The sequence below is a fragment of the Amblyomma maculatum genome, chromosome 1 (assembly GCF_055883805.1).
Source record: "Amblyomma maculatum isolate TAMU_Amacu chromosome 1, ASM5588380v1, whole genome shotgun sequence".
NCBI classification, from domain to species: Eukaryota; Metazoa; Arthropoda; class Arachnida; order Ixodida; family Ixodidae; genus Amblyomma; species Amblyomma maculatum.
The window spans coordinates 195,070,542-195,093,762 of NC_139344.1; the positions used below are offsets into that span (position 1 = coordinate 195,070,542).

Below are 23,221 nucleotides of genomic sequence, written 5' to 3' on the forward strand. Positions count from 1 at the left end.
CACACACACACACACACACACACACACACACACACACACACACACACACACACACACACACACACACACACACTATGTGTGTATGCATGTATGCATGTATGTATGTATGTATGTATGTATGTATGTATGTATGTATGTATGTATGTATGTATGTATGTATGTATGTATGTATGTATGTATGTATTGTGGACGAAGGCAAGGTCGAGACGGCAAGGTCGTGCGGGAAGGCCAGCGATGCCTTGTCTAGCGTTTAATTCAGATCACGAACCCAGGCGCGTACCGGAGCCGGCGCCTCGGGACGATGACGATGGTATGTGCAAATGGAAGAAGATCCATGGAAGGCTCACGGTATGTATGTATGTATGTATGTATGTATGTATGTATGTATGTATGTATGTATGTATGTATGTATGTATGTATGTATGTATGTATGTATGTATGTATGTATGTATGTATGTATGTATGTATGTATGTATGTATGTATGTATGTATGTATGTATGTATGTATGTATGTATGTATGTATGTATGTATGTATGTATGTATGTATGTATGTATGTATGTATGTATGTATGTATGTATGTATGTATGTATGTATGGGTGTGGATTATTTCAGGGGGAAAATTCCTCGGTGAGCAAACCCACCACATATTTTTCAGATTGCCTGTACACCTATCCACGTGCTGGCCCGACGAGGTGACCCGGAGAGGAAAAACCCGAAAAGCAAGAGCATATTTCCCAGAATTTTCATATATTTTTTTAATTCTCCACGTCAAGTGCGAAAGCAAAATCTAGCAAAATAGGCTGCCTTCTTCCCGGCAATACGGCTACCGAGCGCTAAAGAGCTGCTTTAGCCTCGTGCGGCGAATACTTTCTCCGCTGTGGACTGTTCGGTTACAGCCCCGTCGCCGCGACCGCCTTGCTCAGTGCCAGCCGTTTTGAATTTCTGTGGTTTCTGCTCCCCTTTCCGCACTCAGACGTGCCTTTTGAAGCGCACACAAGGGCAATCTTGAAGAGAGTGCGCCGCGTCGCGTCGGCGGCAAGAAAACTGAAGCGATGAAATGGGGCTGCCGAGTGGGCGAGCCGTCAGAGCGCGTTACTCGCGCCTGCCGGCTGCGTTCACGCCGGCTGCGGTTTGCCTACGCTGGCCGCTGTCGTCTTGAATAATTAATCAAGCAAGGATTTCAAAGCCGCAGACAGCAGGCACGCTGCGTCTCTCCCTCTTTTGGCTCAGCGCTGCATGGGTGCCCCTTCAACTTCTTCCGCGAGCATTCTAATGAACCCCGGGTGCCAACGCCGAAACGAAGGGGGACACCGACAGCGCGATTTTAGGTGGATTGCTTCTCGCCCCGATTGGCGTTCGCAAAGCAGATGCCCTGGGGTAGGCGAGGGGACGATTTTCACTCTCCTAAGTCACGTCGGACTAACACGGTCCCAACCACGGTCCGGGCTCCAGATGTATAAAAGCCAGTCACGTCGGCAACCGACGGATCAGAACTAGCACACAAGCGGGCTGCAGAGGACCTTCGTAGACAGCGTCTCGATACCGCTTGACGCCATTGCAGAAACGGTAAGGGCTTATCTCAGTATTTTAACTACATGTCTAATGTGTTCTTAGTGAAATCTATGTGTTGTTTCTCATTGTAGTCGATTTCCGTTGCCGAGTTTGCCTGGTGAAGGTTTACGTTGATAAAAACTGATGTTGCCAGGAACTAGGCATATATTAACACAGACAAAAGTGATACCTCAAAGCCATGTTCCCAGATCAGGGTTTTATGTTTATCTGCGACATGAGAAATGTGTTATGTACCCCTGGTCGTAGAAGTTTCCAGGTTAGCGCACCCATGATCGCAGCTGGTACGGCGACTTAATGATCATCGTCTCTCGCTGCTTTTAAGATTGAAGATGTCGATGAGGAATGGTCCTGCAATGACGGGAAAAAAAAGAACGCAAATTTATGCCTAACATAGTGTAGAACCCTATTTTGACCAATGGCCTGGAAATTTCTGCACTCATATGATGCCTTTGTTTGCTTGCGAAACAAGTGGCTGTCTTCATGTGGCCGCTTCGTTTGGCTCTTGTATTTTTGTTTGACAACCTATCAGAATGCAGGACAAGCGAGGAGGCGATGCAATTCGGTGCTCCTCATCCTGCTCCCAATATATTTGGAGCGGTCTCAAAATGTGGGCTTACGAGTACTTGTAGGCATGGGGGTGGGGCACATGAAATGAGGAGCATCTTTGCTCAACCATATCACCAGAATCAGTCTTCTACCAGGTTTACCTGATTTTTCCTCTCTAAGTTCAAGTACAGAAATCTCCCACATTTCTCAGCAGTTGAAGCTTGAAGCGTGATCTTGACCAAACTCGCAAGACACGAAATGTCTGCCTGTTTCAAACTACCGTCTAGTATATTGTTAAGCTAATGAGGGTATTGAGAGTTGCGTAGCGAGAGTAGGCCGCACGAAAATATGGGACGAACACGAAAAGCGGATGACGCTGAACAGGGTTCGTTCTCTTCTCGCTATGTAGTGCCTATTTGCTGTCTAGAGTTTTGCTGGAGGATTCGCATGGGAATAACTTCATCCCCGCTTTCCTTAACCACTTGCGCCGCTAAAATGGTTGCGCAAGCAGCGGCGTTATTTTACTAGTTTTGACGTTGATAATGAATAAAAAGGATCATGGGAATTCCACTGTACAATCACTACGGATAAACTTCCCATAATTCTTTTGCCAGAATGCCTGTCAAAGGTGTCTTTTTTTGTGGCCGTTATCCTAGTAATCTGCCATGACCATTGAAAGATGTCTAAGGTGGTTGATTCACATAGTGCTACAAATGAGTTATATAACTTCCCCTGGTTGGCTTGGCCTCTGTGAATAGCAGCCATGAACCACAACGTCGCTGTTTGCGGAGTTCTGTTGGTCTGTCTGGTGATGAGCGCCTACTGCCAGACGTTCCAATACAGCCGGGGCTGGACCAACGGCAAGCGTCGGGACGGGGCCATCGCGGCCCTGCCCAGTCGACTCACAGCCGAGCATCGGGTCCTGGACGAGTTTCTTTCGAAATTTGTGAGTGCGTCTGTCTTTTTCACGATCGTAAGCATTCGTCTTCACTTCGCTGCAGTGAGTGGCATGAGCGCTGTTTCTGGTTTTTCACTTTTTAGGCATCTATAGCTTGCTGAAGAGGGGCGTTGCTTGGTTTCCTCTGAGCCAACATTTTTGAACATTTACTGCACCATTGGCGTGCGATAATAGCGAGTGCAATCTGACACGGTTCTTCTGCCCTCCTTCTTCTTGTCCCTGTCTCTTACTTCTAGAGCTTACTTAATTGTACTGGGTCGCGAGGTAGTTTGATAGAATTATTCGTCGTTCGAGTTTGTGGTCGCCGTTTCCTAAGAATTTATGGGCCTGAAGAATATGAACCCAAAGCAGCACATACAGCTAGTACTTCTCAAAAGCGTCTTAGCGTTTTGCAGCTGCTTTTAGCATGGTTACAGAGTGGGTACGTATCAGTGAAAAACAAAGTGAGCGCGTGCCAGCGAATAAGAATTATAGGACGTATTTATCAGTGTCGGTCAGAAAAGTTAATGAGGCTCTCATGTTTAATGTAGTAGAGTGTATCCCGTTGCTACACTAGGCAAAGCCTTTTGAATACGTCAAAGAAACATGTTACCACTGGTATGCAAATTAATAAACAAGTGCTCAGATTTGCGCCTCGTTAGAACTGATGCTTGGGCTAGTTGGTATGCCCTTTTGAAGAACAGTAGTGCGACTTAGACAAGGACGGGAGGAAGATACACACAGAAAGGTACTGACTTACAACTGATGTTTGTTTCTTGAAACGTGGAGAGGTTTACACCGTTAGACGCTCTATTTTGAAAGAGACGTCTTAAGGCATCCTAGTTGTACTGGTCTTGTCCCTTCGTGGTGTTCGTTGAATCTTTGCTCCGATGAGCCTATGAACTGATTTTGAGTTTAAATAGAGGAAGAAATATTCGAAAATGTCACATTCACCTTTGAATACGCGCGAACTTTAATCGGTTACAAAGTGTAGTAAAGAATGCCTAGATTTTGCCGAAATGTCTAGAGCTTAAAAAACAAAGAGAAGAGTTACTTTTTCATGCAGTGAAATTTCTGCGTGTTTTCGGAAGGTGCTGCCTGGGACATGCACCTGGCGTTGCTGTCGGTTCGGACATATAGAGGTCACTTTTCTCAAGCTTGCATTGCAGCATGCATACAAACTCGATGCAAAGTAATTCATTGCCTTAGAAACAGTTGCGCCCTGTCGAATAAAACTATTTAAATCCAAGCATTTACCAAAATGCAACACCTTTGGGACGGTGTGCGTTACTCACTATCTATAGTAAATTATTTTTCTGAGGATTTAAGTCACTGTGCCATGCTCTGCTCTGTTGTAAAGAAAATCACACCAGGTTATTAATGACGGGGTCCTCACCTTCCTACTTTCGTTGCTGCGTCTCCAGTTAGCGCCTCCAATAACACTACAGATGTAAAAAGTATTGTGCGGAAAGAAATTTCGCTTTTTTTTTATTGAAAAAAAAAAAAGCCTTACTTTTCTTTCGAAGATTTCTATTCCAACGACAAAACGCGGCGGTGGCGGCTGGCTCATAGGCTAGTTGTTGCCCTTTTGGAAAGTATAGAACTTTGCGGCTAATTAACAGGCTGCATCCGTGGTTATGTACTTCCTGATTGTGCAGCTCGCATTCTCTGATCAGGTAACACAGACATGTAGTCATGAGCAAAAGTGGTTTACAACACTTAGCCGATGGCGGAGCTTAGGAAAACTGCTTTGTAATGCCATCTATCAATAGCTACCTGGAATCGAGACAGTCATGGCGGTGCCTCATTTTATTTGCATTCATATGTCGTTGTCGCTGTCCCTATGGCTGTCGCTAGATCGCGTTTAGATGCTGTTTTGCCGACAGCGGCTAAGTGCTGTATACCACTTTCGCTCACGACTGTACAAGGCACTGGAAAGCTTGCAGGTGCGCAAGTGCAACACATTTCACAACAGTCTTTATATTCTCTTTACCACTAACGAAGGTTACACCACCTCTTTGTCCGGAGCGCCGACGTAAGATGCTGAAACTCTTCACAACCAGGACATACCGTATGAGGACACGGCACAAGGTCGCCCATTTATAGGGAGAGCACGCGATTATGTGGCGGCTGTCTTCTACGCGCGTTTACATCCGCACATCTAAGCAAAGTGGCACAGGTAGAGGGGGACTCGGAGGTAGTTTTCCTCATGGGCAGTCACTTTGCTTCGATGTGCAGTTCGGGTAGGGTGCACTGTCGGTCTGAAGAGGGCGGCCACGTGCTCGCGTAATTAGCCTCAAAGTGCACGGCCCTGTGCATTGATGGCGGTATACACCGGGCAGGGACAGCGCTACCATAATTCAGTCGGGCTTAGTATCCATGAAGGGGCAACAACTGGGAAGTCACCACATGGGCCTATAGGCCTAGGACGCACGACATCTGCCCATTTGGTCACGCCAGCAGTCTTCTAGGAGGTAGGGTGTATCCAACGCCAAGCAAGGACGACCAAACCACATCTCTACATTAAAGAAAAAAAGCAGCGGGACATGAGTGCACATAGCAGAGGGAAGAAGGCCAAAAAGGAAACGCAAGCACAGAGAACAGAAGGCAAGTCCAGTACGAGCAAAGGCGACAGAAAGGAGAAGCGCACCGGTTAAGGCCTGTAGCTAGAAGAGCGGAGTGCTACCACAGCGGGCTGATGACGCCACCGTCTGATTCTGGAATACATAGCCGCCGCTCTTTAGACTCCGCCTCGACTTTGCGGAGGTCTTCCTGAGGCTCGCTTGCGTGTAGCCTTCCTGTAAGGACTTCTGCTCATCAACACGGACCGATGATGAGAACTTATGTTCATCAAATCCGCCCAATGAAGGCTCTGTTTGGTTCTGGAACACATAGCTCCGTTCTTTAGACTCCGCCTTGAGGTTATGGAGGTCTTCCTGAGGCTCGCATCAGCGTAGACTTCCTGTGAATACTTCTGCTCATCAACACGGACTGATGATGAGGACGCCTGCTTATGAAAGCCGACCAATGAAGGCTCTGTCTGATTCTGGAACACAGAGCTGCCGCTCTTTAGACTCCGCCACGACGTTGCGGTCGTCTTCCTAAGGCTTGCTTGCGTGTAGACTTCCTGTGAAGACTTCTGCTCATTAACACGGACTGATGATGAGGACTTCGCATCAAAGCCGACCAATAAAGGCTCTGTCTGGTTCTGGAACACATAGCCGCCGCTCTTTAGACTCCACCTTGACGTTGCGGAGGTCTTCCTCCTGAGGCTCGCTTGCGTGTCGACTTCCTGTGAGGACGTCTGCTCATCAACACGGACTGATGATGAGGACCTCTCATCAAAGTCGAACAATGAAGGCTCTGTCTGGTTCTGGAACACATAGCCGCCGCTCTTTAGACTCCGCCTCGACATCGCTGTGGTCTTCCTGAGGCTCGCTTGAGCGTAGACTTTCTGTGAGGGCTTCTTCTTATCAACACAGGTCGATGATGAAACCTCCCGCTCAAAAAAGCCGACCAATGAAGGCTCTGTCTGATTCTGGAACACATAGCTGCCGCTCTTTAGACTTCGCCTCGACGTTGCGGTAGTGGTCTTCCTGAGGCTCGCTTGCGTGTAGACTTCCTGTGACGACTTCTGCTCATTAACACGGACTGATGATGAGGATGCCTGCTCATCAAAGTCGAACAATGAAGGCTCTGTCTGGTTCTGGAATACATAGCCGCCGCTCTTTAAACTCCGCCTCGACATCGCTGTGGTCTTTCTGAGGCTCGCTTGAGCGTAGACTTTCTGTGAGGGCTTCTTCTTATCAACACAGGTCGATGATGAGGCCTTCCGCTCAAAAAAGCCGACCAATGAAGGCTCTGTCTTATTCTGGAACACATAGCTGCCGCTCTTTAGACTCCGCCTCGACGTTGCGCCGGTGGTCTTCCTGAGGCTCGCTTGCGTGTAGACTTCCTGTGACGACTTCTGCTCATCAACACGGACCGATGATGAGGACGCCTGCTCATCAAAGCCGACCAATGAAGGCTCTGTCTGGTTCTGGAACACATAGCCGCCGCTCTTTAGACTCCACCTTGACGTTGCGGAGGTCTTCCTCCTGAGGCTCGCTTGCGTGTCGACTTCCTGTGAGGACGTCTGCTCATCAACACGGACTGATGATGAGGACCTCTCATCAAAGTCGAACAATGAAGGCTCTGTCTGGTTCTGGAACACATAGCCGCCGCTCTTTAGACTCCACCTCGAAGTTGCGGTGGTCTTCCTGAGGCTCGCTTGAGCGTAGACTTCCTGTGAGGGCTCCTGCTCATCAACACGGACCGATGATGAGGACGCCTGCTCATCAAAGCCGACCAATGAAGGCTCTGTCTGGTTCTGGAACACATAGCTGCCGCTCTTTAGACTCCACCTCGAAGTTGCGGTGGTCTTCCTGAGGCTCGCTTGAGCGTAGACTTCCTGTGAGGGCTTCTGCTCATCAACACGGATCGATGATGAGGACGCCTGCTCATCAAAGCCGACCAATGAAGGCTCTGTCTGATTCTGAAACACATAGCTGCCGCTCTTTAGACTCCGGCTCGACATTGCTGTGGTCTTCCTGAGGCTCGCTTCCGCGTAGCCTTCCTGTGAATACTTCTTCATATCAACACAGGTCGATGATGAGGCCTTCCGCTTAAAAAAGCCGACCAATGAAGGCTCTGTCTGATTCTGGAACACATAGCCGCCGCTCTTTAGACTCCGCCTCGACGTTGCGGTGGTGGTCTTCCTGAGGCTCGCTTGCGTGTAGACTTCCTGTGACGACTTCTGCTCATTAACACGGACTGACGATGATGACTTCTCATCAAAGTCGAACAATGAAGGCTCTGTCTGGTTCTGGAACACATAGCCGCCGCTCTTTAAACTCCGCCTCGACATCGCTGTGGTCTTCCTGAGGCTCGCTTGAGCGTAGACTTTCTGTGAGGACGTCTGCTCATTAACACGGACTGATGATGAGGACCTCTCATCAAAGTCGAACAATGAAGGCTCTGTCTGGTTCTGGAACACATAGCCGCCGCTCTTTAGACTCTGCCTCGACGTTGCGGTGGTCTTCCTGAGGCTCGCCTGCGTGTAGACTTCCTGTGAGGACGTCTGCTCATTAACACGGACTGATGATGCGAACTTCTCAGCAAAGTCGACGAATGAAGCCTCTGTCTGGTTCTGGAACACATAGCTGCCGCTCTTTAGACTCCACCTCGAAGTTGCGGTGGTCTTCCTGAGGCTCGCTTGAGCGTAGACTTCCTGTGAGGGCTCCTGCTCATCAACACGGACCGATGATGAGGACGCCTGCTCATCAAAGCCGACCAATGAAGGCTCTGTCTGGTTCTGGAACACATAGCTGCCGCTCTTTAGACTCCACCTCGAAGTTGCGGTGGTCTTCCTGAGGCTCGCTTGAGCGTAGACTTCCTGTGAGGGCTTCTGCTCATCAACACGGACCGATGATGAGGACGCCTGCTCATCAAAGCCGACCAATGAAGGCTCTGTCTGATTCTGAAACACATAGCTGCCGCTCTTTAGACTCCGGCTCGACATTGCTGTGGTCTTCCTGAGGCTCGCTTCCGCGTAGCCTTCCTGTGAATACTTCTTCATATCAACACAGGTCGATGATGAGGCCTTCCGCTTAAAAAAGCCGACCAATGAAGGCTCTGTCTGATTCTGGAACACATAGCCGCCGCTCTTTAGACTCCGCCTCGACGTTGCGGTGGTGGTCTTCCTGAGGCTCGCTTGCGTGTAGACTTCCTGTGACGACTTCTGCTCATTAACACGGACTGACGATGATGACTTCTCATCAAAGTCGAACAATGAAGGCTCTGTCTGGTTCTGGAACACATAGCCGCCGCTCTTTAAACTCCGCCTCGACATCGCTGTGGTCTTCCTGAGGCTCGCTTGAGCGTAGACTTTCTGTGAGGACGTCTGCTGATTAACACGGACTGATGATGAGGACCTCTCATCAAAGTCGAACAATGAAGGCTCTGTCTGGTTCTGAAACACATAGCCGCCGCACTTTAGACTCCGCTTCGACGTTGCGGTGGTCTTCCTGAGGCTCGCTTCCGCGTAGACTTTCTGTGAGGGCTTCTTCTTATCAACACAGGTCGATGAAGAGGCCTTCCGCTCAAAAAAGCCGACCAATGAAGGCTCTGTCTGATTCTGGAACACATAGCTGCCGCTCTTTAGACTCCGCCTTGACGTTGCGCTGGGGGTCTTCCTGAGGCTCGCTTGCGTGTAGACTTCCTGTGACGACTTCTGCTCATCAACACGGACCGATGATGAGGACGCCTGCTCATCAAAGCCGACCAATGAAGGCTCTGTCTGGTTCTGGAACACATAGCTGCCGCTCTTTAGACTCCACCTCGAAGTTGCGGTGGTCTTCCTGAGGCTCGCTTGAGCGTAGACTTCCTGTGAGGGCTTCTTCTCATCAACGCGGACCAATGATGAGGACTTCTGCCTAAAAAAGGCGACTAATGAAGGCTCAGTCTGATTCTGGAACACATAGCCGCCACTCTTTAGACTCTGCCTTGACGTTGTGGTGGTCCTCCTGAGGCTCGCTTCCGCGCAGACTTTCTGTGAGACCTTCTGTTCATCAACATGGACCAATGATGAGGACATCTGCTCAAAGCCGACCAACGAAGGCTCTGTCTGATTTTGGGACACATAGCTGCCACTCTTTAGACTCCGCCTCGACGTTCGTCGCGGTGGTCTTCCTGAGGCTCGCTTGCGCGTGGACTCCATGTGAGGACTTCTGCTCATCATAGCCGAGAAATGAAAGCACTGTTTGGTCCTGAAACCTGTCGCCGCCGCTCTTTAGAATCCGCTTCAACGCAAGCGAAAGATCACTTCTGGATGGCCTTCTTGTCGAAATCGTGTAAGGACCCCTCTCGATCGACGGGCAGGCTAACGTGAGTTCGCCTAAACAAGTCAAGTTAGTGTTCGGGGTGTCTTGCATAACAACATTGGAGACATGGTACTCATTAACAGAGCACTCGCCTTTGTCGGGGGTCGTCGGGAACGACTTCAGCGTAATGTCCGTCTCACCGGCAAGCCCAAAACCCGTCAGGATGGAACGGATGACCCTCAAAGTATACGGATCAGGCGGGCAATGGCTGACCGCGCCAGCTTTTCCATGTAATACTACCGGTATCAGCACTCAGTCTACAAACACTTCCAGTGGTGCCGCCTTCGCCCTTTTTTTCTTCTTCCTCGTTATAATCGCACATACCCACAGTGGGGGATTGGCCAGAATTCGTTGTAGGTGACATAATATAATTGATAATGTCGATTTGACTGTATGATAGATAACCTAATAATTAGGAGTTAGTGTTGCTGAAATTGAAATTTTGAGACGATAGTAATAGGAAACAACGAAAAAAGGATTAAATTTTAAAATAATAAAATAAATAATGAAAAGGAAAAAAGAGTACAATTCAGACAGATCAGTTCTAACACACAAATCTTCCAGTAGCAATACTATAATTATAAATTAACTCACACAGCGGTTTTAGGGCATACCCTTTGACGGTTGCACCAAAGAAGAGGAGGACAGGAAGTGTAAATGGCAATCCTAGGCGCGCAAGAAGTATTTCTAAATAATTTATTCTCTGAGTAGCATACCTGTGGCAGGAGAGGATGTAATGTTCAATTGTTTCTATGTCATCACATGACGCACAAAGATTTGACGGCGTGAATCCATAGCGACATAAATAAAGATTGAGGGAAGGAATTCTACAACGCATGAGCGTCATGGAGACCTCACATTGCCTCGAGGTACAACATCGGACATTCCAATGGAAATTTAAATGGTTAAAATCCGTAGTCGCAAGGAGTGGCTCCTAGCTCAAGGAGTTTAACGTTTGAAACAGTTCAAAACGGGATATATTTAGCAAAATAATATTGGGCGCAACATCGGCAACAGGCCCATTGAGAGCTGAATTTACTAAATAATCCGCCATTGTATCAGAAGCGATGCCGCAGTGTCCCGAACTCACTAAAAACGTACTTCCTGTAAATGTAACGGAAGGAAAAACATCAGGGCTTGTTTTAAAAGACGCATTTTCGGGCTTTCTAATGCTGCTAGGACTGACAGGCAGTCAGAGAGTATGATTACGTGAGTAACGTTACCGGGAACGCTTTGAAGGGCCAAACCAATTGCAAGCAATTCAGCAGTAAATATTGGTGTATAATCAGGGATCCGTACAGAAAATCTCCAATCGAGTGCTTGGGAATAAATCCCAAATGCTGCTTTTTCATTCCGTTGTGAGGCATCTGTGAAAATAGCTGCGTGTCGTGGATACTGTAATAGATAATTTTCAAGGTGCCCATTTATTACAGTGGTAGTCAAGTGTTTTGGATTAGATGGCAACGACTGGTCAAAGCACAGTGCGAAAGTAGCTTTAATATTGCCAACACGTCTTACTGACGTAACCGAAACTGCAATTTTGGACAGAAAGGACTTAGTAAATACAAATTGTGGTTGCTTATATTACGGCCAATGATAATCTAGAAACTGAGTTTGGTGTGTAATAAAAATGGAAGAAGCCACTCCAGCCAGAGATTATAGTGCTCGTAAAAAGGCTCGCACAGTGAGGAGCTCGAATCGAGAGTTCAAGTCACGTACACGGGCCTCTAAATAGAGGACTTTGACAATTGTCGTCTTCTTCTGTCTCATGCTCCTCGGTGTGTGCGTCGGTGTAAGTAAAGTTAGGTTCGCGTTCTTCACGTAGCCGATGGCCTTCTTTTCCCGGATGTCATGGTCTTGTGACCACACCCATTGCGACGTTTCCCTTGAGTCGGATTACGTTAGCATGTTTTGATCAGCTTTCCTGATATGGAATTTGATTTCTTAGAGCGGGAGCTAAGCGCGAGATGTTTTCTGTGTGATTCGTTTCGTAAGCATTTTTTTTTTCGCTTTTCCATTTTTTTTTGCTTGGTTTCTCCCTCACCTTCAGGTCCTTAGTGTATGCAATTATTTCTCGCATTATTCAGAATTAAGGTATGGGTACTATACATCGGCGCCTGCTTTAGTCCTTGTTCAGTCACTAGCGTTGTTCTCGTTTAAAGCAGCCGGTGATTACACGGTTAGGAGTCATGAAGTCAGGCTGAAAATGGTAAGAGCTTTACTTTATTGATACCGTCCGAAATGACATAAGTGATAAAGCGAGATTATATAACTTTTATTTGGAGCCGAAATATTTGTAACACGAGACCAAGTGCTGTTCTGCGGTGAAACTGTGACATCATGTATGCCACCGAATAACCACTCAAACTAACCGTAGTTAAATACATCATGTTTCAGTTCAATTCAGTAGATCCTCTAAAAGACCTCTCGTAAGGGCGCGTTATTACAGAGCATTTTGTACAAACTGCGTAAAACTGTAGTAAGTATAGTCACTGATCTTCGAGAACATATTGGTAAATCTCAATTAGATGTGAGCGTGACAGCATGCGGGGATCTTTCTACGTGAAATCCTTGCGTGGAGCCCTTTAACCAAACGTTACTTTCCACATCACTAATCAGCTTCACTCACAGTAGCGCAGCTGGCGCGGGGCCAAACGCCAAGAAACATCTATACATCCGTCATTATCGTGCCATCCGGTGCTTTGCCAGTCCTATTTACTTCCAATACCTCAAAGACCCCAAGAGGGAGGGATTTTACTTGAGGCGTGGGTCTGATAGGATTAACAGAAAAATTTTTGAATGGCGGTTTCGAAATGATTTTGAATAAAATGGAGGACGATGTCAGCAGGCAGAGCTCTCCAGCTCGATGATTGTCCTTACAAAAAAGTTGGGATGCGTTGTCGTTTGGGCATGTGGCATGGTGGCCAAGGTGTAGCTGATACGACTATAGTGTCCGGTAAATCGATGCGGTGGCTGTATTGCTAGGTGATAAGACATCATAAAATTTATGAAATAAACAGTCTAGACATTTTACGGCGCGCTTGTAAGCTTGGGAGACTTGCTTTAACGTTTATATTCATGACGCTTGTATCACCAGAGTAGTCAGAGAAGATAAATCCGTTTTCACGGCTTTGGGTTGATCCATTTGGGGATTGTCGGTTTTGATCGCAGTTGAATGCGTATGCCTCCTTTGTGCAGAGGTAGCGGGCTCATTTTGCCCCACTGGGAAGGGAAGTTCAATAGTCATGTTTCACTAATTAGCCAATTTTCTTTATCAGGCAATTAATTCAGTTTAATTTCTTACATGCACCTTAAAGCTTTGGCACAGCGTCACAACTAACATTGTGACCGGTGACGTAAAAGTGAAATCTGATTTACTCTGAGGGGCATGGCGTCACAGACTCGTTTAGCCAATCTGCATTTAGGGTAACACCGGCGGCTTTCTCTTATAAACAAGAAATCCAATGTCATCGCGTAAAGATTTAATAAAAGGTTGTAAAAAATAAAAATTGTGGGTGACAGCAGCGACGTAGTGGGGAAGGTCGTAACTGTCTGGAACGGCGCGAAATAAAATTAATAGGTGACCGATGGGTCGATGCGGTGGTACAGCTTGAGCATACATGGCTATTTGCTGCATAGGTTGTCACACACGCTTTCTTGCATTGTCTGATTTATTTACACTTTATTGCTGCTGCCGCTCCTTTAAGCCTGTGCAACACCTATCACGTTACATAAAAATATATTTATTTAATCAGTACGCTGGTCCATTATCTTTGCAAGCATTTCCTGCGCTTCAACAAATAGTCTCGTTGTATGTACAGCCTTTGTCAAAAATATACAGACCAAGAATTTTGCTTCTAAGCACCGTAACAGAGCTCGTTGAGCTTCTGCAGCGCTCGAAACCTCGTATATATATGACAAATTTCATCTTCGCTCTTCTCTAGTTTACCCATACATTCCAGTATTGCTTCCAGGAGCCTCGTTACAGGGCTTAGAAGCGAACCCCTTGGGCTGTATATTTTTGACAGACTGTACATTCTTTTTCTCCCTTTTTTTTTATTAAAATGTGTGCATCACAATTTTTTGTGAATCTATTTTGTTGCGTGATATTGTCGCATAATATTATTCAATATGTAGGTGCCGCAGGCCCATCAAGCCCCTGAGAATATTTTTTCCCCGGCCCTCTTCATCCTTGTAATGAATAAATCTGTGTAAACCGACAGACACTTGAAATGACTGGTGTGCTTAGTTGCAAGAAATGGATTAATATAACATTAGTTTGCATTAGGAGAACAAGTTCCAGCTAAAATTGATCGCGAATCATGAAATAACTTTTTCTATACATGTTTTTGAATTATAATGCCAATAAATGTGCTGCAAGCTGAAAGTAGCGGTCACGTCCACCCAGAAAGAAAGTTTAACCTAATTCTCAAAGTAGATGACTCGGTTAAAAAGTGCACTTATGTCGCCAATGCTTCAACTTCTCCAATACAGTTTCATTGTTTAAGCTTTAAACAATCATTTTCAATTTTGTTAAAATGTTCCCCCCTTATTTTGTTGCGGCAGTTGATGTTTTTCTTATCGGAGGGTAAGGAGAAATCGCTTTGCGTCTTCTATAGTAAGCAGAAATCCAGTATTATGATGCAAACCGAAGATAAAGATCTGTAGTGAAGTTTATGCATCGCTTCATCAAGAAGCATATACAGCAGGTTATTTTACACCGCAGGTAAAATAAAGAAACGTAATTCTGTTTTAATTACAAATAGAGAATTTGAAACAAATGCCGCAGCTTTAGGAATTCCCAGGCTTCAAACTGCAGATGATTTACAGATAACACGAATGCATAAAATATGCAGCAATAAATTTGTTATCATTAGATGCTTTGTGCGGCAAAAGTGTCCTGCAAAGAAAGCACGCGATTCTAATTTATCACCGTACTTAGTATTATGTTGCGAGATAGCGATGCGGTAGCACGCACAATGTCCTGTAACTACTGCGGGAAGGACAGTCGTTAATACTTGGCCAGACGCCGGCTAGCTTCATTAAATGCTGTAGAGCAATGATCGGACGACGTAGTAAGTAGGTGCTGATACATGTATAACTGAATTAAAATTGTAGCACTAAAGAAATAAGACTAGAGTATTCCACCAGAAGTGCATGCATATTGGCATGTGGAAAGTGCAGCTTAAGATTCGCAGAATATTTGCTGAAGTAGTTGCCGGTTGTGGATGTTAAACTTCAAGCTTAGTGGCGACATTTATTATCGCAGGCTCCAAGGGATCGCATCATCTTGGAAAGGTTGGGTCACCTGCTAAGAGCCCTGGAACACACTGATGACGAGCAAGAATGTGCGTGAATAATGCAGTGCATATTACGTTGTTCCACGTACTTCATGAATGAATGTGTGTTTTAGGCTACCTTATATTTGGCCCCTTTCTTGTACTTCCACTTTTTATTCACGGTTGTTGCTCTAACATCGCGGACAAGACGTGTACATATATCAAAATAGCATATTTGTTCTTTGTCCAGAAAGGTGCAGCGACAGGGCGATACATCCAGGCTTTTCTCTTTTTTTCCCCGCAGATTGAGAAGAGGCAGGTGCAAGGGAAGGGAAACACTGGTCACGCCTTTATATTTTGAAGAAATGCCGTTTCTTGCTGCCGCCTCGTCTGTATTATCGTTCGTGCCCAATAAACTCTCTTCAGCGAAATGGAATGCTGGCAATTTTTATATACATTTCTTTTTTCGTTTTTGTTGCTTGAGAGGCAGCCGTCTTGGAGGTTTTCGCGACGAATGTAATTTATGACAAGCAGGTCTCATTATTACAAGTTCGCATTTCCCTCATTTTCATGTGAAGCAGGATTCTGCTTCGTCTGGAGCTTGGAATGAGCTCCTATCGACATGGCCTTCTTCGGGCGCTGACCATTCTCGTGTTTCTAGTTTATCCTTGTAAGAGCAATGCGCGGGCTGAATTTGCTTAGCTCGTCTTAACAGCAATTCTTCCGGATCTGCGCCAGAGATTATGTTCACGAGTACTCAGTGTGGCTTGACTTGATATCGCCCTCTAGCTCAATGTAAATGCTGCGATAGCTTCCGCCTTAAACCTGCTCAATCAATGCTCGCATCGAGTGCCCTCCAGGATTTTCCCACACGGCGGGCACCGAGACGGCCTGGTAATTTCGCTCTGCCGATTCCTCACCACTGTCACTGACTCTGAGACCCCCCCCTATCTCTGATTTTTCCTGGCACATCCAGAACATCTGCGATAAGAAACAAACAACCAGAGGGAATAACTTAGCATAGCTGTTGGCAAGGCAGAAGGTTGCCGATGGTTAGCTGTTCCCTATCTGCAAGCAGCACCTGTGCGACACCCGGTGACCGGTTGCGTCATCAGGTCCACTCTGTTCAAATAAAGTTTGTTGCTTCACCTTACTGGTGGGCGCTGGCCGACTGTACGGAGGAACGGACGTCCAATGGTCTTGTCGTCTTCCTGACCTTTTACCCATAACGTAACACTTCTTCTCCCCGAGGCGTGCACGGCGGCACGTTGTGCGCCCAGCTTTCCGCGGTAATACACTTACCCACTCACTTAACCCACCAATCCGTACATATACGCTAGCGTATGTGTACGACCAGCTATTGTGCTTCTTGAGTTTGAGCTGATTGAGTTGGTTTTAGAGTACAGCTTTGTCAATTGGCCCCAAGGGGCACTGGTCATTCTATAGGTTTTTGCTGAAGCAACAGAAAAGCGTTTAATGTTTCTGCAGGCACGGGGCACTCCGCGACATTATCTAAAATTTTCTAATACTAACAAGTCAGATACGGTGAAGCTATGAAATGATAAGCGTTCTTTGATAAACATTTGACAATGATAAGTGTTTGTCAGCGGGGAGCTTTATTGCATAGCCTCCTACATTATCTATGCCCGATCAGCCGCTCCGGCGCGGCCGTTCAAGACTGTTATCTAAAAGCGCGGGTTGTTTGCGCCGCTTCGCGTGACGCACCAAAAATACGTTGTTCGCTGCATTTCCGCAATGAGACGCTCGGCTCTCACAGCACGCTCGGCTCTACAGGAAATATACCGGGATAACAAAGTAGACATCACATGGGAAGGGATAAGAAGTACGGATGCTGTCAAGGTATGCAAAGTATTAAGACAAGGTTGTCCTTAATCACGGCTGCTGTTTATGATTTGTATGATAAACATGCAACGGAGAATAAAACAATGCAACCTAGGTTTTAATCTATCATATAGATTAGGCGGAAAGGTGGTAGAGCAGGGCCTCCCCGGTTTAATGTATGCAGACGATATTGTGCTGTTAGCAGATAGCCAGGAAGACTTGCAAACTCTAGTTAAGTATTGCGGAGACGAACGGGACGCTCTAGGCTTCAGTTTTAGCGCAGTTAAGTCGGGCCTGATGATTTTCAGCGGCTCAACTGATCAGGGTCTTAAAATACAAGGCCATGAAATACCCAGAGTGGCAGAATATAAATATCTCTGGGTATCGGTAAACGAAGGATTGACATACTTTGAAAAGCATCAGAAATCATTTAGGGCGAAAAGGCGAAGAAATACCGGGATAATGAAGCACATATAATGCCCTATAGGGCATTGTGGGGATACAACAGATATCAGGGGCGGAGGGATATTTGTAAGAAAAAAAATTATGGTGTCCGGGCTTACTTTCGGAAATGCGGTTTTGTGCCTAAAAACAGAGGTGCAGTCGACATTAGAAATACATCGGAGAGCTGTCGGACGATTGGCACTGGGTGCCCACGGCAAAACCACAAATGAGGCGATACAGGGAGATATGGACTGGGCATCTTTCGAAGTACGGGAAGCTCAGAGCAAAATATTATATGAGGAACGCCTGAGGAAATTAGACAGTATCAGGTGGGCAGCTAAATTATTTAAATACCCATACCTAAAATGTGTTGACTCACAATGGAGGAAAAGAGCTAGAAAATTAACCAGTAAATATGCTGGTCACAAGGACGAAGAAATAAAGAGGGTTAAGCAACAGGGGAAAAACACAGAAGGTAAAATTTGGATAAATTCTATGGAAAAAACAGTGTAGAACTATACCGAAAGTGGAAAAGCCAGATCAGAAAGGAAGCTTTCTTTGATAATTCAAGAGGCAGCGCCCTACTTTTTGAAGCTAGATCGGGGTGCCTTAGGACACGCAGCTACAAAAAGAAATTTAACCATGAAGATGACATATATGTAGTATGTGGTAAATCCATGGACACAATTAACTATCTTATACTCGACATGTCATGGTATCCATCCGGAAGTCGATGCAGGCGCAGTCAGTCTTCCAGAAGCCCTGGGTATTACAGATACCAGTGGGCGGGTGAATGAACCTGCGGTGGAAGCTAACAAAAAACGATTGGAAGATTGGTGGCTTAAAAGCAGAAAAGTGACAATGTTAAATGTTGAAACAAAAAATCAGTAAATGGAATGGTGGTGTAGTTAACCGATCTAAAACAATAGTTAAGATATAGAGAAAACAACAAGCATGATAGCAACTGCTACCACCTCGCTTCAATGGAGACGCTCGTATATTCGATCCATCCATCTATTCATCCATGGCGATTCCAGCCGCAACCACCGCAACCTGCTATGTTCCAGCGTTTGCGCGCTTTAAAGGGGTGGGGCATTACTGCACAAGAGCAAACAAATGCATTCAGACATTCTGGATACATGTAAAAAAAAAAAAACGAGTTTTGACAACAGCATCGCGCAAAATTAGGTAAAAAATAGGGCAAACATGGGAGCCGGGAAACCGTAAAATTAGAGAGTGTTTGAAGAGCCGCATGTAGGATCTACTTACCTGTTGTGTGTAACGCACCACTGTATGAATTTAATTAGCCCAGCCGATAGCTCTCGGTAAATATGTTAAATTCCCGCGTGGGTTGAAAGTTTATGCGGCACTACGCGCACACGTTACTTCAATAGCCTAGCAGCTGCGCTGATCAAGCCAATTAGGTACTGCCAATTAGAAGCCAATTAGGTACTGGAGTAATTCACACAGTTAATGGTGATGCATACATACTGTACAGTTACTGAACGTGAAGTAAAGAGCGCAAGCTTACAATGAAATAAAATTACATGGGCCCGGCATTAACGTAGGGTATGTAGAATGTCAGAAATGATGAGGGAATCCGCACAGGCGTCTTCATTTAATTCCGCACGCATGCGCCGAAATGTATTAGTAGACCCGCTGAAAGGCATACGCGCTGCCTCGCAGAAGTCTGCCGGCTACGGCGAGGATCGCCACGGAGACGCATGGCGACAGGTTGATCGTGTCAAAAGCGCGCTCTTCTGCTCCCCTCGCGACCGGCCGTGGCACAACAAGCGCAGTCAGTAGATGGGTACGATAGAGGAGGACTTTCCGCTGCCCGGCAAGCATTGCGATGAGAGCACCCCGTTTCGGGAAATTTTGACAACGCAGCGAAGCACTGAGGTAGTCGTTAGCCGTGAAGCTGCGTTTCAAACTTAGACCCCCCCTCCCCCTAACTCGGGCTCTCTCAGGTCCAGTGAAGAAAGCAATCCGACAGAGCAACGAGGCGCAGCCAGTTGGTGTGACATTTACTAATCGCGGTCGCCAGAGGCAGCACCTATGGGCATTTTCCTGTCGCTCTTTTCGCAGGCGTTTCTACGGCGTGCCTCGCATACGCACTTTATTTCGATGAATGTATGATGCTCGCGCACTTCAAACAATTAATTTGGCTGGAGGAACGTTTTTTTACAGACCTGCGCTCCGAATTTCGTCTTGAGGAACGTCGGAGAGTGCTACCTAATCCCTACAGGGCACTTATCCACAGCTGCAGCAACGTAGAAAGCGCTTAATTATTACTAGTCAGTGTATAGTTATGCTGTTTTTGCCGTACTCATATGCACAAAATATTCAAGACTAGCCTAGAGTAGTAGTCGAAGGGAATGCGCGAGTTGGTCCATGGGCATCGCCATTCCTCAGTCAGCTTAGCTGTCGATCATGCTACCAGGAATCGGTGTTGACGACAAGAAGTTATTAGACGGTTCTTTGTCAGACGGGACCACCTACCACAGGAGGCTCCTGCAGTGCCATCTCCATAGCGGCTCGAGCAGACAACGTGTGTGTCTGCGTTCGAAAATTAGGTGATTTTTACAGTAAGTAGCATGAAAGTTCCTAACTGCATCTGGATATAGGCGTTTATATAAGTATTAAACAGGCATATACTGAGGCCGCGAAATTTCATCCTGGCAGCTCGCTATCCCTTTATTTCCGCCGCCCCAGTTCAGGTGCTTCAGATATCAGATAGCAGATACCGGGGCTGGCAAACATCTTTTCCTTCCTTTTGTATATACAATAAATAACCACCACCACCACCACCACTGCCCTATAGGAACACCAACAGAATCGGCGGAAAGCATAGCACCCTAAAAACATGCTGCCACTAGCGACGCACACAAGCGGCAGCTTTCTCGCCGCACTGTGCGGGCGTGCCGACGGAGCACTTTTCCTTCTTCCGCCGAGACCTTGAACGTGAAGGTCGGCATCCTTTGATCTCGACGCCCATGACCGGGCATGGAGAAAACAAGAAGCTATCTTTAATGAGAGAGCATTGCACTCATCTCAATACCAGGACTACTATGCAGCATGATCCCGGTGTGCACAGAGTGACGCGATGTTGCTACGGGTCTTGAGGGCATGCAGCGAATAAAATTTCAGAGCGGCAGACCTATAACACTATATATGAGCAGCAATGCCTCCCAAACGCGTTCACGTCTGAAGAGTGTTTCTGATGATTCTGAAGACAGTTTCTTCAGAAGGTTTCCACTCTGGGTGTCTTAGCATTTTTTTCAAGCTGACGACATGATTGAACACCCAGCACGGCATATCCAGTCTATTCTCGCGGAACAGGTATTCAAGTGACAAAATGGAAAATTATTCACAACAACGCTTACCGAAAGCTTATGTGTCAGCGGTTGACGTTGAAACCATTCTGAGAGCATATCGCTAATGAAAATGAAAGGATGCACTTGGCCTGCCATTGCGGAAACGACAAAGTATCGTGTGGCCCTGCCCCCAGAAACCAAATTATGCGGGCGCAGCACGTTTACCAGATCCGTGCCAAAGTGATGTTATCACAAGTGTCCAACATTACAGTATTACTAGACCCATGGCCCTATAAAAAGGCTCTTCTGGGCACGCCTTCGAGTGAAATAGTCGGGCGTACCCTTCGCAGTGCGCGGTATCAACTCATGCCCAAATGATGTGTAAATTGCACAAATGAAACAAACGGCCTATACAACAACTCAATACGCTTTTTTAAAACGGCAGCTGAGTTGGGCAAAACGGGTCCAAGTAAAAAACTAAGGAGCTTTCACCGGTGCTCGGGGATGACTTCATCGGGTGTCCATCGCCTTCTCACTAAAGTCGTATGATGAGGCGGCATCCTTAGAGTCACTGTCAGAAAAATCAGTTGACGTCGTGGCTGAATCCCTACAGCACAGATACAAATTAAAAAAAAAAAACAAGAAGAAACAACCCCAACAACAGTAACAAAACAGGAGGTGGCAACAATGAGCTATAGTCCGCGGCTTACTTCGCTGGCCAATCGCAACGGTAATTGAAATAAGTTTATGGATGTCTGACTTTATAAAAGAAGGTACAGGTATAAAAATTCTTTAATTTCTTATTTCGTCTAGTGGTTTGCATCTTGTTTTAGATAACAAGAAAAAGCTTTAACTATTGTCTTCTATTTGTCACGGAGGAATTCTGTGCACAAGTTACTGCAGGCTACATTAAATAATATATAGTAAACTATGCCGTATATTGTATTATATATTATATTCGGCTATAGGTTCGCCGCGTCTCGGGGCGCGCGCCACTTTGGCAGAGGAGTGGGTGCTCAACTTTTACTCTGGACTGTTTACAACAACGACTCAAACATTGCCGCCGTGTGAAAAAAAAAAAAAAACAATGGCCGACGATTAGGATACTGGGTAATGAAACAAATTTGAGCGCAGATTTTGAGGTATTTTGGCATTGCGATATGCTGGCACAGCAAGACACAACATGTTCAAGAACGACGCAGAAGCGCTTCAAAGAGGCGTTTGAACCCGTCGCCAGCGGTCTAACATGGGCAATGGGTGCGGTAGAGAAATGGTTAAGGACGCCATCGCGCAAATTACGGAGGCATGGTGTTTATAGAGACCTGTACATAATCATTTATGTCATTGTTGGCGCTGTTGGCGCTGTTTGTGTAAGTAAGACTACCGGAGTAGCAAACACAACAGTTAAAAAGAAAAGGTAAGAAGAATATGAGGCAAACTGGAGCGTTTAAAAAAATCGATGGCCTGTGTTGTCTCTTTAAAAGAGACGGCAGTTGTATACGCAATTTATGTTGGCATCATCCTGCTTCTCATATTTGTAGCTACGCGGAAATTTCGCTGCAGTCTTACAAATATATACTCGTTTCTCCAGCAAGAAAAACTGAGAGCATCAACGAAAACTTTTAATATTTGGAAAGAGAGCGAGAAAGAAAATAGAATAGAAAGGCAGGGAGGTTAACCAGGCCATTCCCAGTAGGCTACCCTAATGGGCAAAGTCTACAAGCCGGCTTGCTACTGCAGCTGCAGAACAGGATGGTTTTATTTGGGTCTTGCGTACGGCGGCCTTTGATCTAACCGCTAAGATGACCCTCTCTATCATTCTGGAGACCAATGAGGAGAGGTCATTCAGGGGTAGTTGCGTAATGTGCAGCTAACGTACGTTGGGTTGATATTACGAAACTTTCTGAAATTTGAAGTGACAGCAGAGCTACAGAACGCAATCAGAAATCACCTCCTCTGTATCAGTTATTGGGACTACTCAATACCTGGAAGACATCACATATAAAAATAGCTCTTCTTCCCCCACAAATTTGTGTCTTAAGAGGCAAGAAAGAAAATGCTCATCACTGCTGTCACGCCATTAGAGAATATCTGTTTTGTGCACTATATATGTTCGCAACAGTTTGAAGGCTCGATTCCCCCCTTAAAAAGAAAAAAAAAAAACATCAGCGGGGAAAATTCGCCGCCACAAGTTAGCTGGCAGCACTCTTGCGGGGGACAACACGTGTGCGTCAACTGCAGCAGCCCTCAGCATCGCTTGGCAACATCCTTGGGAATGCCGAGCACGCTCCTCTGCGGCGGCTCTGCACACTCCGGTGGTCCGTGGGGAGTGCGCGAGCGCGTAAATGAAAGATCTGAGTAG

The 23,221-nt window shown here is 46.3% G+C and overlaps 1 protein-coding gene across 1 annotated transcript; it reads left to right on the top strand.

Moving 5' to 3' along the window:
• The first annotated feature begins 2,883 nt into the window (after positions 1-2,883).
• Positions 2,884-15,333, top strand: Crz (Corazonin). The gene is made up of 2 exons (XM_084606755.1): positions 2,884-3,066; positions 15,247-15,333. Exons 1-2 carry the CDS (start codon positions 2,884-2,886, stop codon positions 15,331-15,333), a joined length of 270 nt encoding a protein of 89 aa, XP_084462881.1.
• The last annotated feature ends 7,888 nt before the right edge of the window (positions 15,334-23,221 follow it).